General features: G+C 39.4%; 1 protein-coding gene across 1 annotated transcript in view; it reads right to left on the bottom strand.

The window, feature by feature from the left end:
* Window positions 1-332: 332 nt before the first annotated feature.
* Window positions 333-18,047, bottom strand: part of LOC134531016 (transportin-3) — a 110,057-nt gene continuing 92,342 nt past the window's right edge. The window contains exons 15-18 of the mRNA XM_063366455.1: window positions 16,443-16,599; window positions 13,467-13,634; window positions 3,483-3,595; window positions 333-1,265 (exon numbers count right to left, since the gene is read on the bottom strand). Coding sequence (XP_063222525.1) covers window positions 1,205-1,265; window positions 3,483-3,595; window positions 13,467-13,634; window positions 16,443-16,599 — 499 coding nt within the window. The 3' untranslated portion in view covers window positions 333-1,204. The remainder of the gene's footprint in view (window positions 1,266-3,482; window positions 3,596-13,466; window positions 13,635-16,442; window positions 16,600-18,047) is intronic.

Below are 18,047 nucleotides of genomic sequence, written 5' to 3'. Positions count from 1 at the left end.
TTCATTATAATCGGTAACTGAATCGGTATCTGCCGATTATTGCTCTCATAATCGGTAATCGAATCGGTAATCGGTAAAGTCATTTCGGTGCACCACTAGCAATAACAGACTGGCTGTATTAAATACTGGTCTTTTGTGTGCTCCCACAGTTCCTGTCTCATGATTTCTTCTCGATTACTTTACAAGGTTGTCAAACTACAGATCATTTAGCAGCAAAGTGACATGTCTCTAGGATAAAAGCATAGACAATTCTTCATTTCATACACATTAGATAAAGAAATTTCATTAATCATATTCAGGTTGTTTTAAGTCATTACCTTCCAAACACAATCTGACCACAAAAATAATAAAATCATTTTATTATCAATGTTGGCAATCATATAATACATAATACATTTTGTATTGGGTAAGTAAAACAAGTAATTTCATTTTTCAAAAAAAACCGATTCTGATGTATATATAACTTTTGACTAAAAAAAAGTTTTTATATTCAAAAAAATACTGAATCCGGTTGATCTTGCACTTACATTTTTAGTTTCTGTTTCAGAGATTCCTTATAGTTTACTTACAAGAAATATTTATAACTTGCACAACAAAAGAAAAAAAAATTGTTGGATATTCAAAGTCAATACAAATTACCGTAAACAAAATAGGTCATAAATAAAATCTTATCTTACAGCCAAAGAACTAAATGAAGAAATATGTCTATTATATTCTATGCATCAAGAGCGTTAAATATTAACTATTCTCGCTTGCAAGTTGGCACAGCACCTGTCCCAATGTGGAACATTATCAAAACTTGAAACCTAGTATTACTCAACTCGTTTTTTTGTGTTCAGCAACCAAGACACTAGACCAAGCTGTATGCCAGCTGCTGGTCGCTTTCAAGGAAAACTTAAAACAATAGTAATTCATATTTATGTTGAGAGGAAACATAGTCACTGTTGCTCTGATTACAGTTACATTTGCATGTGAGGCCAATACTCGCTTCAAACTTCACATATTTCTTGCTCATATCAAATCTTTATACATTGTCAACTTCTTACAATAAGAAATGTTAACGACCATGTTTCAACAATGAAGCAGCTATGTCATTCACTGAACATTATTTCCTTTCAAACGAAAAGCATACCAAATTTACCAAAAAAAAAAGTAGCACAAACATTTTCAGTTTTCACTCTGTAGTTCAATAACCGGTGTCTGGTCAACGGAAGAGACGAGCAAAATCCCTCAAAGTGTGCGAAGCGACTTTGGCCGTCTCTGCACTGAAATAAAAAAAGCAAAAAAGGAATTTGATAGCTAACATAACACAACTGAATACATACTACTCAATTAATATATAAACATGAAAGTGTATGTGTTTTAAACTCTTCACATCTACACTACTAAACCATTTTGGATTAATTTGAAAGAAATCACTGGATAAATACATTGTCTACATTGCTGTGGAGCAAGTGGAGACGGTGATTCTACCTGGGTATGCCTGGCCTGGTTAGAACAACTCCCCCCCACCCAAGACCCTCTTCAAAAGTTGCAAGGGTGCCTGCTGGCCCCACATGACCAGAACGTGTCGCATACTTGTGGCTCTCCGGGTGGCCAACGGTGGTATGGCACATAAGCCCCGCCCTTGCCCGGCACATGCGTAAGCACTATCATTGCGGTTGGCGACGAGAGATCTGGTTGCGTAATGCGGGCTGACAAGAGACTTCCGTGGGCCTTTGCCAGGGGTATAGTAGTAGGCCTGGTCGAGAGGTGCTGAGGGTCGAGTGAAGTTGGGAGTGGCCTGTGTGCTCGCGAGGCGTGAGGGGCACCGCGAAGAACAGGAGGCGCGAGATGCACGCAAGGTGCAAGGCACAGAGGTACAAGTTTGGTTGGTAGCAATACCAGTGAATTCCATGGGGCAAAAGCGACAAGCAGGCAAGTACATAAATCTTTGAAAATTGAAGGCAAAAATGACAAAGGGCAGTCCTCTTCCCTTCCTTCACCAACTTGCCATAACCCGCCTAGATGGAAGGGTAATGCCAGTGTCCGAACGTAAACAAGGGTGTTTTATGCTGAGATCCCGACGCTTTTTTGTACTTCTTGTCACTACCAGATTGGAATAATCATTTCAACTAAAAGTAGACCTGTAGAAAAATAAACATACTCCATGGTATACAGAATACAGTGAATCATACCTCTGAAGACATTTCATTGCACATATAAAAACCAGCAAATTTCACTAATTTTCTGACAAGCTATTTGTATTTTAAATGATTTGCAGTAAAGTTTGTTAAGCTTCGGCTCTAACTGCACAGAGCTGCAATATAGCAATGTCTCTTCTTTGGTTAATGTTTTACTATCTTCCCTTAAAGTACAGACAAAGAACCTTAAAGTCTTAGCTATCTTCTGAAAAAGTGTCTAAATTCCTACCATTACTAATTTCAACACTCCTTGAGTACTCTTACTTTTTTATGTAATTCTTTGTATAGCTATGCCATATGTACCTATTTCATTGTCATAACATTTAATAAAGTAATTCAAACCGACTTCATTTTAACCGTAATTGTAAAAATATTTCTAACCTATACGTTAGGTAGAATACACGAAATACAACAAAACTTCAGTCTTTTATTCCTACAGGTAAGATTTTACAAGCAGATGTTTAATTATATATAAGGTGGCACAAGTTTCACCATGAACCTATAATTTATTCTTCTACAAGAATCGTTAAAATGCTATTAGCCAAACTAATTGGTTGACAAGAAAAAAACTGTTGCTGCCGAAAAATAAAATTACTTTTGAAAAAATAAAATACCAACACACACCAGGTAGGTTTTATGTTTAACATCGTTATAAATGGAACAGACATCATCTGGCCACATTGGAAGTTTAAATACTGTAATTCAAAAGGTTAAAAAAAAAAAATCAATTCAGGTTCATGGTGAATGATGAAAAAAAGAGAGGACTGTGCTATGATAAGAACTCCTTTGTGTGTTGGTGAAACCAGCTCTCGGCACAACCGTGGCAAACACATATTTGCCAACTTTTGAAATTTCCAATCCAGTTAAAAAAAAAAAATTAAATAGTTAATTTTAGTGTAAATCCAAGATTGCAATATGTTTACTAAACAATTAAAACTTGACAAATTAGTAAATATTGTACATTTTATACTAACTACCAAAGTAAAAATATTTTCAGAATAGTTAACACACATCTTCTAATAGTACTTTACACAATATTGTACCCATCATCAGGTACATGCATTTCACTGTTCATATCTAGGTGTGTATGATGGCTTGTAGCAGCCAATGGACAAAAAGATGACACAGATGATATTTTCTGTTTGACCTTGAAATTCCACCACTGGTATGATGCCAAACTCCCCAGTTTATTTTTATAATGTCAAAATGCCTAAAAACCAGTAAAAATAATAGACATGTCCGTACAATCGTACAATAACACAATAAACCGTACAAGTTGGCAAGTATGCAGAGCCCTACCTTGTGAGAGCGCCGTGGAAGTCTACGAGCTGCTTGGCGGTGGCAGTCACACTGCCGCCCGAGTTCTGCGTGGGCAGGGCCTTGATGGCTGCCTCCAGCCACTGGCTGACTGCCTGCAACAGCCGCCACATCACCATGCACTGCCCAACAACGGTATCCACTCCTTCAACGATCCAGAGCAGGGCCGTAACGCAGGATTTTGTGAAGGAGGAGTTACAAATTAACCATTATATAATTTTTATTTAAAGTTAAAATTGAATGTACGGTAAAATCTCAGGAAATAGTAGACTTACAGAACTCCAACGTTTACACATATAAATTTAACTAATGATTTTGCTTGAGTAAAGAAAACTGAACATTATATATTTTTGCTTTTATTTAATTGGTTCTTAAGTTAATTATTAAATGATTTCGTTAAAACAAGTCAATCTACTAATATTATAAACGCGAAAGTTTGTAAGTATGGATGTTTGTTACTCTTTCACGTAAAAACTACTGAATGGATTTGAATGAAATTTGGCCTACAGCTAGCCTATAACCTGGATTAAAACATAGACTACATATGCATGTGAAATTCCATCCCTAAGGGAGTGAAAGTGTGATAACTTCATTTTATAACAGAAAAAATCAAAGGTCATAGACATATAAATAGTAAGTGAGTTTCATTTCTCTATGTCTGCCACACGATCATACACATAGTAACGTCTTGCAAATTCATATCCTTCTCTTTGGTGAGACCAGCCCACTTAGTTGTTGAACTGAATTATATATAAACAACGATTTTCAAGGCACTAGCGATTTGTTAAAAACGCATTGTACTTAAAGTAATATAGGCCGAAGGTTAGGCAAGTAACTAAATAGGCAAGTATTGCATTTTCAAAGTATAATAATAAACATAATAATAACTACCGTACCGTATTTTTTGGAAGTGTAGAAAAAGCACGTACTAAGAATTATGCCGCGAAAGCGTGAGTCTAATCTTTTCCAAAGCTCTAATAAAGCTCTAACTATGAACGAGACGTTTCCACAAGCGGAACTGCTAAGGCTTGAACAGGCAGAGCGTGAGGCAGCTCACAGAGCTGCCGAGACACCCAAATAGTCCCAGGATCGACGTCAACAGCATGCTGAGTATCTAGAATCTCAACGGGCTGCAGAGACACTCGAACAGTCTCAAGCTCAACGTCAACAGAACGCTGAATATCTAGCATCTCAACGGGCTTCTGAGACACCCGAACAGTCTCAAGCTCGGCGTCTTCAGCAGGCGACTTACATGGCGTCCCAAAGAGCTATAGAAACCATTGAAGCTGCTGAAGCTCGTAGACGCGCTGTTGCTGAAAGGGCACAACAGCGACGACTAATATTTACAAGAGTATTCGATTGGTCGATAAAGCTGCATTTGAGTACGACAAAACTCTTTATTACGAAAGCCACAAGCATATAAAAATAGAAGCGATGAATAAAGAATGCAGATTTTGCAGTGCTCTTAAATGGAAAGAGGAAGCTGCAGGCATGTGTTGTTCGGGAGGAAAAGTAGCTCTTCCTTCAATAGACGAGACTGTTGAAACTCTTAAAGAACTTTTTTCAAATGAAACAGACGAGTCTCACCGTTTTCTAAAAAAACATACAGAAATACAATACATGCTTCCATATGACATCTTTTGGAGCTGATAACATTGTGTCGATGCCAGGATTTTGCCCGACTTTTACAAACCAAGGGCAAATATGTATACCACACAATTGGCTCTTTGCTTCCTGCTACTAATACGCAACCAAAATTTTTGCAAGTTTATTTCATGGGTGATGAGGAAGCACAAGTTGATAGGCATTCTGAGTACGTACCAGGTGTGGAAAGAAACACAGTTCAAAAAATACAAAAAGTTCTACATGATCACAACGTTTTAGTGCATGAATTTAAAATGGCTAAAGATAGAGTGACTAGCGATAATTACAAGGTTGTGATACACCCAGATCATGTACCACGTGGTGAACACGAAAGAAGATTCAATGCCCCGACCACAAACGAAATAGCGGCTGTAGTAGTCAATAGTGAACAAACTGCGTCTCGGGACATAGTTATTCAGGCGCACGATGGTCGGCTCACTAGAGTTCCAGACACTAATAGATTTTATGATGCTCTTGAGTACCCGATAATTTTTTGGAAAGGACAAGAGGGGTACAGTTTTGATATTCCTCAGACAAACCCAGTTACAAAACAACACATACCGAACAAAAAAGTGTCGTGCAAAGACTTTTATGTGTATCATATGATGGTACGTCGCAACAATTTTAATTTATTGCTTCGATGTAGACTTCTCCTCAAGTTTTTGGTGGACAGATCAGGCCTCCCGTAGTTACGCACATATGTGAACTTGTTGGAATTGATTAGTTTCTGCCATATCATAGATTAATTGTTGTTTGGTTGCAAATAGGCAGCACATTATTTGTTCCTGCATACTGTCATGCATATTATACTCTCTATGGAAGTTGTTACCTTTTTGTTAGATTGTTGTATCAAGAGAATATAATAAATGACCACGCAAATTACCTAAATGGATTATATATTATTTCTAACACATTTCAGAACCACCGGTAAGTTATAACAACAGGTTATGGGCCCAGGTGGATGGCTGTAAGTGTTGAAATATAGGGTTAAATAATATTGCTGTAAATTTGTATGTGAAACCAAGTTTCAAGATTGGCCAGCCAGCGTGCGAAAGTGCAATTGTCTTGAAAAATGGAGAGTGTTCATGAAGCAACTAGAGTAATAAAATTGCGTGGATTAGAAAATTGGGCGTTATGGAAGTTTCATGTAAGAATTGCCCTCATGGCTAAAGACGTTTGGAGAGTAACAGTTGATGATCATCAGAAGCCACAGGAACCAAACAAAACTGCAGACGCTCAATTGACATCAGATAAACTGGAAAATTACAAGCTTCAGTTAAAACAGTGGGAGCAGCATGAAGCGACAGCTCAGTTTCTGATTACATCGAGTCTAACAGAAGAGGTCATGCTGCATATAATCAACTGTGAAAATGCCAAGCAGATGTGGGATCGCCTTCATGAAGTCTTCGACAGCAAGACAGAGACAGGGATTCACATGCTAAACCAACAGTGGTACACAATGAAGAAGGACAGTGCTGACAACATTACGACACATGTATCCAAGGTGCAAGACCTTGCACATAGACTGAGAGCACTGGGTGAGAATGTTTCAGACAATCAGGTAATCACTAAAATTCTTTTAACGCTACCGTCAAATTTCAGTCACTTCGTCACAGCTTGGGAGTCAACAGCGAAAGTTGACCGGACTTTGCCAAATCTGGTAGCAAGATTGGTCATGGAAGAGACACGAATGGGTATCCACGAGGCAGCTGACTTAGGAGAAGCATTGGCCGCTAAAGAGCAGCGTAAGAAACACAAGTATCCGGTACGTAAAGGTTGTTGTAATTACTGTGGAATAGAAGGTCACTGGGAACGTGATTGTCGAATTAAGAAGAGAGACTCTGTCCAGAACGCGAATTCTAAATCATCAACGAAGGAAATGGCCGGAGTAGCCCTCATCGACGTCATGTTATTGTCAGAATCAAATTCAAATATCATGACAGAAAGCTGGTGTCTTGACTCAGGAGCCACAAGTCATATGAGTGGAAACAAAGAATTGTTCACAGAACTGGTATGGCTAAACAACAAAATACTTATTAAGCTAGGAGACGGGAAAACGATTGATGCAGTTGCGAGAGGGTTCATCAACATTCAAGCATATAATGGATCACATTGGGTGGATAAGCACTTAGAGCAGGTACTGTATGTTCCAAAATTAAAATTCAATCTGCTTTCCTTGAGTGCAGTTTTAGATAAGGGTTATGACATGGCTACAGACAAAAACAGTTGTAAATTTATGCATAATGGTAGTACTGTCGCAGTGGGAGAACGAGTAGATCAGCTGTATATAATGAAATTCAAGCCAGTTATCCAGAGAAACCAGAAAGCATTCCCAGTAGTGGGAGCAAGCAAATCAACAAGTATACAGCAGTGGCATGAAAGGCTAGTGCATCAAAGCTATGATCATGTTTACAAAATACTCAAGATGAAGGACATTCCAATATCAGGAGTAAGAGAGCCCTGTGAAGCATGTGTACTTGGGAAAATGCATCGTCAACCATACAGAAGGAGTTTAAACCGTGCTACTGAAATTGGAGAAGTTGTTCATGCAGATGTATGTGGGTTTATGGAAACAGAATCACTAGGAGGCGCTAAGTATTTTTTATTAATTAAAGATGATTTCTCTAATTACCGCCAAGTTTACTTTCTTAAAACCAAGAGTGAGGTACCAGGATGCATTAAAAATTACCTGATGAGAATAGAAAAGGAAACTGGTAAAAAAGTAAATGTCCTAAGAACGGATAATGGATTGGAGTTTGTGAATAGCCAACTGAAAGAAGTTTTGTTCAAGGAGGGTATCAAACACCAGAAGACAGTACCATACACCCCAGAGCAGAATGGTAGAGCTGAAAGAGAGAACAGAACAATTGTAGAAGCAGCTAGAACATTGATTTATAGTGCGGATTTACCAAAGTTATTGTGGGCTGAAGCAGTCAATACGGCTGTCTATGTGTTAAATCACACAGGAGCGAGTTCAACTGACAGTAAGACTCCATACGAAGTTTGGTCTCGAAAAAGCACAAATATGAATCGGTTTAGAGTGTTTGGTTCAAAAGTAATGGTACACATACCTCAGCAAAAAAGAAAGAAATGGGACAAGAAAGCTGAAGAAGGTATCATGGTTGGATACAGCGATACAACCAAAGGTTACAGAGTTTGGTTTCCGGGAAGAAACAAAGTTGAGATACATTGCGAAATAATATTTAATGAAGGAGAATTGTACAACACATCATCGATGCATGTGGTCCAGGAAGAATTTGAGAAGATCCAGGAGTTTATCGAGAAGAACGAAGCAGAAGATATTGGACACTTGGAAGGTGAAAACGGATTTGACTCGACTAATGAAGAGAACACGATTAGAGCTGATGGAGCAGATGGAGCTTTCAGTGAGTCAGATTTGGAGACAGATGAAGGTGATGAGTGTAGCAGACCAGATTGTACACGACCACAAGATGAAGTTATTGATTGGGTTCAATGTGATAATTGCAAAAAATGGTATCACATGCAATGTGTCAGTTTAGACACAAATAATTTCAACAAAAATATTGATTACGAGTGCATCGAATGCACGAAACCGGAGCAAAATCTTCTATTAAGCCAGGAACCTATATGCTTTCAAGAAGCAATACAACACAAGGACCAAGTAAACTGGAGGAAAGCTATGGAAGAGGAAATGGAAGCTCTTAGAAAGAATAATACATGGACCTTAGTTGATCGACCTAAGGAAGCTAACATTTTAAATAATAGATGGGTTTACAGGTTGAAGCATAAACCAGACGGTCAAGTTTTGCGGTACAAGGCGAGATTAGTGGTAAAAGGATATCAGCAGAGAGCTGGGGTTGACTATGAGGAAACGTTCAGTCCAGTTGTCAAATACGATTCAGTGAGAGTAATGCTATCGCTGGCAGCAGCTCATGATATGCCCATCGAACAGTATGATGCTACCACGAATTTAGTTTGGTTAAATAAACTAGTAACACAACTAGTTGGACATAGAATTGAAAGTCCAACTTTAAATGTGGACAATCAGAGTGCAATTGCCTGGATCAAGAATGGCAATTTTGAAGCAACGTCAAAACACATTGACATTAAGTACAAGTTCATACTGGAGAAGTTCAAAAACAAGGAACTAGACCTGAAGTATGTACATTCAGAAGATCAGGAAGCAGATGTATTCACAAAACCACTACCGAAGAGGAGGTTCGAGAAGTTGAGAGAAGCTATTACCGTTGTCCAGAATGTTGCGAAAATTGTTTGAATATGTTTATTCAAAGTAATATTGTTAAAGGCAGAACCTAAAGTGGGAGTGTTGGAATTGATTAGTTTCTGCCATATCATAGATTAATTGTTGTTTGGTTGCAAATAGGCAGCACATTATTTGTTCCTGCATACTGTCATGCATATTATACTCTCTATGGAAGTTGTTACCTTTTTGTTAGATTGTTGTATCAAGAGAATATAATAAATGACCACGCAAATTACCTAAATGGATTATATATTATTTCTAACACATTTCAGAACCACCGGTAAGTTATAACAACAGAACTCATCCTGCCTGTACTCATGAAGATATCTCGGGCTATTTACAAATGACGACGGGAGTATTATCATTTGACCCAAATTATTTGGATCTAAATCCGCATCATTCCTGATCGCGTCTTGTAAATGTATATAGTTTTCTGCTCACAGTTTTGTTTGGTTTAAGGTAGGCATGGTCGGGCAGAGAAATTTGACTTCGGGCGGGCTCGGGCGGGTAATTGTCCAAAATTTTCGGGCTCGGGCAATCTCGGTCGGGCATCAAAATCAGTTAATGAAATAAATTTTGAACATAAAATAGTCGTACTTAAGTTTGCATTGACAAACCTGAACTGTTTTTATTTATTTACTATACCGCACTGATATGAAAGTTAAACATTAAACTAAAAAATAGAGTGCATATTAATCTTGGAATAAAGTGCTTATTAACTAAATTGTGTTTGGGTAGCTGCTTGAAGGTTCATTGTCACTGTTGATTGTTTGACCTACACTTCCAATGGTATCCATTTTGGTAAAATAATGACATGAATTAAATATAAACAATTCACAACCACTTTCTGTAAATGCCACGCAACTACAATGTGTGTAATTAAAGTCAGCTTATAATCCTTCTCGCACACAGCAAGCAGATCCACCGGCCTTGAACACTACTTTGTGACTATTGAGCAGTGAGCATCCGCCGTGCGTACGCGCGCGCGTGTGTGTGTGTGTGTGAGAGAGAGAGGCGGGCGACCAGCTGCATCGTTAGTCAGCCAGCGAGAGTAACGGTAAATGTTGACCTTGACCACTTCCGCTTGCTGCAGGGCTCGCTCTCTTATATCTAGAGGTGTAAAAGTAACGAAAAAAAGTGTACCCGTATGTATTCGTAACTATAACAATCAGTACTCGTTACTAACGTATCGTTACTCGTTACTTCTGATACCGCATAACATGCAACGAATCAAGTCGTATTGCGTACGCGTACAGTATGACGTCGCGTAAATAATAATAAATATAATATATACAATTAACAATATTTGATAATTAACAGTTTTTGTTAACCAAGAAACAATTAAATCTCATTAGAGCGGCTTTATTATATTATAGCTTTTAAGATAATAAAAAAAACGTGAAAATTCGCGATAATAAAAAACCTAAACATACATATTTCTAATTTGTAAAAAATACTTTCTTACGTTGTTTCTGTTCCAATCTCAAACTTTGTCTACACACACAATACCTTTAATAAACAGTAAAAAATTTGGACGACGAATTTCCAAATTATACTTTACTTAATAAACAAACATCGTTCTTTGTAACGTAAATTCCTCGAATATGCGCCCGCATGTGTGAAACATACGAAAAAATGCGAGTAACGAAATGCAGCCGTATGTAACGTTTCGTTACTCGTATATAGACGGCGCACCCGTTACTCAGTAACGAATACATACGGTTTGCTACAGCTCTACTTATATCTGTCTCCCCCTCCCACAAACACACTTGCTGACCGGGCACCTTCTTTATCTTATCTCTCACACACACTCACTTCACCGGCTGGTGCCGGGACGGCGGCGGCGTGGCATGTTCCTGCAGCTGCCGCGCGTTCCAAAAAAAAGAAGCTTTGTTTACTTGCACCGTGCGGTATTGCCGTTTTCCAAGGTGCCCGATATTTTCGGGTACTGAAATACCCGCCCGGAATTTCGGGTATACTTGATACCCGAAACACTGCCCGAAATTTCGGGTACCCGACCATCCCTAGTTTAAGGCAATAAACCTTAAGCGCTCACTCTCCACTTTGACACACATGTCCACCAAAAACTTAAGGAGGAGAAGTCTACATCGAAGCAATAAATTAAAATTGTTGCGACGTACCATCATATGATACACATAAAAGTCTTTGCACGACACTTTTTTGTTCGGTATGTGTTGTTTTGTAACTGGGTTTGTCTGAGGAATATCAAAACTGTACCCCTCTTGTCCTTTCCAAAAAATTATCGGGTACTCAAGAGCATCATAAAATCTATTAGTGTCTGGAACTCTAGTGAGCCGACCATCGTGCGCCTGAATAACTATGTCCCGAGACGCAGTTTGTTCACTATTGACTACTACAGCCGCTATTTCGTTTGTGGTCGGGGCATTGAATCTTCTTTCGTGTTCACCACGTGGTACATGATCTGGGTGTATCACAACCTTGTAATTATCGCTAGTCACTCTATCTTTAGCCATTTTAAATTCATGCACTAAAACGTTGTGATCATGTAGAACTTTTTGTATTTTTTGAACTGTGTTTCTTTCCACACCTGGTACGTACTCAGAATGCCTATCAACTTGTGCTTCCTCATCACCCATGAAATAAACTTGCAAAAATTTTGGTTGCGTATTAGTAGCAGGAAGCAAAGAGCCAATTGTGTGGTATATTTGCCCTTGGTTTGTAAAAGTCGGGCAAAATCCTGGCATCGACACAATGTTATCAGCTCCAAAAGATGTCATATGGAAGCATGTATTGTATTTCTGTATGTTTTTTTAGAAAACGGTGAGACTCGTCTGTTTCATTTGAAAAAAGTTCTTTAAGAGTTTCAACAGGCTCGTCTATTGAAGGAAGAGCTACTTTTCCTCCCGAACAACACATGCCTGCAGCTTCCTCTTTCCATTTAAGAGCACTGCAAAATCTGCATTCTTTATTCATCGCTTCTATTTTTATATGCTTGTGGCTTTCGTAATAAAGAGTTTTGTCGTACTCAAATGCAGCTTTATCGACCAATCGAATACTCTTGTAAATATTAGTCGTCGCTGTTGTGCCCTTTCAGCAACAGCGCGTCTACGAGCTTCAGCAGCTTCAATGGTTTCTATAGCTCTTTGGGACGCCATGTAAGTCGCCTGCTGAAGACGCCGAGCTTGAGACTGTTCGGGTGTCTCAGAAGCCCGTTGAGATGCTAGATATTCAGCGTTCTGTTGACGTTGAGCTTGAGACTGTTCGAGTGTCTCTGCAGCCCGTTGAGATTCTAGATACTCAGCATGCTGTTGACGTCGATCCTGGGACTATTTGGGTGTCTCGGCAGCTCTGTGAGCTGCCTCACGCTCTGCCTGTTCAAGCCTTAGCAGTTCCGCTTGTGGAAACGTCTCGTTCATAGTTAGAGCTTTATTAGAGCTTTGGAAAAGATTAGACTCACGCTTTCGCGGCATAATTCTTAGTACGTGCTTTTTCTACACTTCCAAAAAATACGGTACGGTAGTTATTATTATGTTTATTATTATACTTTGAAAATGCAATACTTGCCTATTTAGTTACTTGCCTAACCTTCGGCCTATATTACTTTAAGTACAATGCGTTTTTAACAAATCGCTAGTGCCTTGAAAATCGTTGTTTATATATAATTCAGTTCAACAACTAAGTGGGCTGGTCTCACCAAAGAGAAGGATATGAATTTGCAAGACGTTACTATGTGTATGATCGTGTGGCAGACATAGAGAAATGAAACTCACTTACTATTTATATGTCTATGACCTTTGATTTTTTCTGTTATAAAATGAAATTAGCTGTACTAGTTCGAACATTACCTCGCATTTGCCCTTTTACAGTGTGTATTAAAATGCACAAAAACACCTTCTGGAAACAAAATGTGTTCATAGTGCACACCGGAACATGACAATTTACTTTCACTGAGGAATTTCCATGAATTTTTCAACTTTTGAAGTAAATTCCCTGAAATCCTTGGCAGATTTCAACTGCCCTGACTTTCCAGAATACGGACAACCTGAGTTAGAAAGTGGTATCACGAAGGGTCAAGAGGTCAGTTGTGGACGTACCCCTCTGTCATGCAGCAGGAGCTCAACTATGACGTCAGCCACGTCGGAGAGCATGTAGGAATGAAGGCAGAACACACACGCTTGCACCAGGTTGTTCACCAAGGCCGGGCCATTCTCGTTGATTATATCGCACACCAGCTGCCGTCTTACTTCGTAGTCCGCATGCTCCTGCAATAAAACACACACACAATGGTTCCTAACTTTCAACATTAATAAAAATTAATTACTTAATTTAAATGTCCACAGATATACATCAATAACATAAATTTATTTTTTACTCATAATTTATCATATGTGAAACTATGATTATTACAAAAACTCAGCAACTTCACCAATGAAAAGGAGTATTTGAGGAGCTAAATACAATTGTGAAACACTCACAAAAAGCATGTGCAAAACATTGCTTTGCTGCCAGAGTCCAAAAAGAAATAATAAATTAGGGTAAGTACTGGTGTACCATGTGCCCTGCATCAATAAGCAGTCAGCCCCTCCCATCCTAAACACGTGTGCGCATGAGGGAAACGAGTCGAACATCTACGCTCGGTAGTCAGGTGGGCGCTATCTCCATTGCCAAGGGCAACCACAGATGCGTCTACCGTTGCCAGGGCTGCCGCAACTGCCATCGCTGGTGCCTAGGGCAGACGGCTGCATCTCTTGTTGCCAGAGGCAACTCCCTCTCCCCCCCTCCCCCCCAGCTCTGCCGCAATTCCCATGCCGCCACCATCTGGTCGAATGCACACAACACTATTCTGCCCTCCAGACATCCATCCCCTCCCTTTTCTGAGCTCTCAGTAATGGTATAAAAGGGTGGCAGCAAGGGGCTGCAGTCAGTCCCAGCTTCGGCACATATGATTCCCCGCGGCCGCATCCACCGTGAAGAACATCGAGAGTTTGCACTATGGAGTCACAACCCAAGTGTGCAGCCCTAGATATAGCAACGAGCAGAGAGAGTCGTGAAGAGTGAGGAGAGTAGTGACGCAAGACTATCTAGGACCTAGGATCGGCCTAGCTACAGGCTGTATTAGTAAGGGAAGAGTGTTAGTTCCAGACCAGTATGTAATGGGAGGCTGTCGCCCCACACCTGTAAATCCGAGAATAAAATTAGGTTATTTAAATCTCGAGTGTTCATTTCGGAGCTGGAAAGACAAGGGGAAACCCTAATCTGCACTACATCTGCACCTGCAGCAGTCTCACGAAGGAAGCATCATCCAAGGTGACCTTCAGAGTAAGTGTTCTTGCACTGAATCAGGGCAAGAGATTCCCAAGCCCACCCCTGGAACTTTCATCAGCACCCAGTCTCAGGCATTCCTGTAGAGGAGGATCCCCCAGACAAAGACCCATGGGTCTACAAGAAAGCCCAAGACTGCACCGCAACAGAGGAAAGATGGAGTATGGCTATTCCTAGCCCACCCTCAAACCATCTTCCCCACACCAGTTCATATTCAGCTACTCCCAGCTATCCGAAAGTGACCAGAAGACAATCACAGCAAAGCCATAGAATAAACCTCCGTTCCACGAGAACACACCAACAGCCACTGCTTGGCAATGCCTGCCCGAAATAATTAGCCAGCTTCCCCTGACCACCACTGAACCTCCAGTATATCACGGTCAACAGCTATCCCTAATCCACCTGAAAAATTCTTTAATGGCAGCACCAATCTACTGTGACGCCAGTGACCACTATCCATCAGGAAAATAAAGGAGTGTCTTGTGACAGTACAGTACTAGACTTTTAAGGTGAAAACTTAGAAGTATTTTTATATACCGTATATACTCGTGTATAGCGCGCCCTTTTTTCCCCTCAAGTAAAGGAAAAAAATAAGGATGCGCGCTATACACGGAAAATAAAAAGTGAGGAGGTGAGGCGGGGAGGAGTGGAAGTCGTTAACTGCCGGGTGACGGGTGACGGGTGACGGGTGACGTTTCTGGCCAGCCCCCACTCATACGCACAAGCAACAAGGCCTCTGTTTCACACATACACAGACTCACAACCTGGTCTCTCTTCTCACACACACACACACACACACGTGCGCGCGCAAGCTCGCAGGTCTCTTGTTTATTTTTAGACCTCCCCCTCTACAGAAAGCCAACGCAGCTAGTAAAATAAAAGAAAGAAAGAGAGAGAGAGAGAGAGAGAGAGAGAGAGAGAGAGAGAGAGAATGTTGACACCAGTCCCCCTCACACTTCCTTCGCTTCGTCGCAGCTGCTACCGGTGAGTCATCATCTAGTCCTCTGTGTCACATTCCTGCCTGCCTGCCTCCCTTCCTCCCGTCCACGTACCAGTTGTGACGATACAGCGCTTCATTATCTTCCGTCTACACAGCAGAGTTGAAGTATTTTCCTGACGCATCACCACACATCAATTTAAATTATCATTTGTTTCATACGTAATTACTTAACAGGTACCACAAAATGTTAGTACAATTTATTTACGGGAAAAAAAAATTTTTTCTTTGGAATTTGTTGCAAAAATCGTGGTGTGCGCTATACACGAGGGCGCGCTATACATGAGTAAATACGGTATTTAAGGTTCCTTTACAGTTTGTGGAACAATCAAGAGGATGCTAGGCCTCCAATGTCTTACTCATGAAATGATGCCATGACATTGCTGCTCCAAAACGCTGTAAAACAAAAAAGTAGAGGAAGATAACCTTTTTTTTTCTTAGCGGTAAAACAATTTGCATTACTATATTAATAAACATTGGTAAAACTGAAAAGGCTAAAATTTTGGACCTAAAGCTTTAAAAAAATTATGTTTTAATCATTATTCAAAATTTGGCTATCCAAAACCACCTCTGCTCTCTCTCTATCGGTACGAGAGGTTCTACTGCAATATGTTTTTTTTTAATTAGTATGAACATGTTTTTTGTACACAGTATGAACATATTACTTCAAACAGAAAGTAAGAGTATCATAGGTACAAACTGAAGTATGTTTGATTGTAAGAATAACAAACGAGTGGGGAAGACTTCTCACCTGGTGGGTGCGGCTACAGTGTACGAGATCGAAGAAGAACTTCATGACTGAAGCATTGGCGTCCCTGTGATCCAGCGTGCAGGCCAGCAGGGCACACTGTATGATGGGAGTGATAGCAGCGCTCTGTAAGAATGGAACTGGTGCTCTCTGAATAAACCTGTTGGCAAAACACAAAAAAAAAAAATGCCTGTCTGCAACTAAAGTTTAAGCAATGGAACTACGAATAATGAGCCTTATCACAACCAGTTCATTCATTACCTGTGTGAAGAATCAAGTCCACAAACCCTGGCAAAAAAAAAACCAGAAGACATTAACTGTATCAGAAAATAAGTCTACGAACATTTGGCAGCCATGCAGAAAAAAAATGAAATTATAGGTTTGAAGTGTTAGTTAGGGACCTATTGTTAATACAGTAAACTCTTGCAAATCTGTGGGTGTCTGGGTTTTATGACATTCGGATTTTTTAAAACTTCGGAATTTTGAAAAATTTTAATTATAAATTTAAAAAAAAAAAATTAAAATTCTAAAAGATAAAGATTGGTACAGTCAATGAACATGTACTACTACTACTATTACCACCACCGAATATCATAATAAACAAGACACTTGGAAGTTAACAGAAAGGTATGTCAGCAATACCAGTATAATCCATTCATAGTAAAGAAAGCACCTGAGAAATTTTTTTTTTTCCTGAAAATTTACAGCCTCGCCGGGTTAAATTTTTTACACGCCCGTTGTTCAAGTTGGTAGTAAATTGTGTAAAAAGTAATTTAAAGTCATCTTAAGCGAAATTAATGGCACCCAGTTGCACTTTATTGTGAGCGAGCTATACACAACAGGTGGCAACGTGACGTGCGCTGAAGCGGGAAGTCTATGGGAAGGGGAAGTGAATGGAGGAGGGGCGGGAGAGAGAAGCGATAGGCAGCCGGCAAGAGACTGCAAGGTCAATCCCTCACATGAACACGCGCAGTCCAGTTAAACTAAAGAAAAACGGGAGAAATAAAAAAAACTCATGAGGTAATTTACTTACCACAAAACATTATTCCTTTATGATAAAGCCCTTAAATAAAAACCACGCACACATACAAGTTTTGGATTTAAAAAATTAAAATTGTCAAATTTCTTGTTTCATAAACACAACTGCACATAAAACGTTATTTTAATTCCTGCTTTTTGTACACACATGAACAGTCCCAGAAGTTGAAGCAGATGACAGACTCTGATTCTGTGTTATCTTTAAAAGATTTGTGCAATGGGAGTGCATGACTTGATGTAAGTTTTTGGACATACGCCATTGCTAAGAACTTTTTCTGTTGAAGAAAAACTAATAAATAAAATAAATAAATAAAAATAAAAATAAAAATACTCAAAAAAAGATACAAAAAACACACAAAATTAAGCAAACAATTGCTGTTGTCAACAAGGATATGAACACCACAAAATATTCCGAAACAGGAATATGGTCAGCAAACAAAGAAAAAACAAAGAAAAATGTACTAAGAGAATGAAAAAATCCCCACAAATGATGACAACACAAAAATATTGAAACCCAAAATAATTCAGCACAACAGTTGAAGCAAGACAAAAAACATGACAAAACGAAAA

Source organism: Bacillus rossius, chromosome 3 (genome assembly GCF_032445375.1).
Source record: "Bacillus rossius redtenbacheri isolate Brsri chromosome 3, Brsri_v3, whole genome shotgun sequence".
In the NCBI taxonomy this organism is placed as follows: Eukaryota; Metazoa; Arthropoda; class Insecta; order Phasmatodea; family Bacillidae; genus Bacillus; species Bacillus rossius.
The sequence above is the reverse complement of the archived record's forward strand: the minus strand, read 5'-3'. Positions and strand labels throughout refer to the sequence as shown.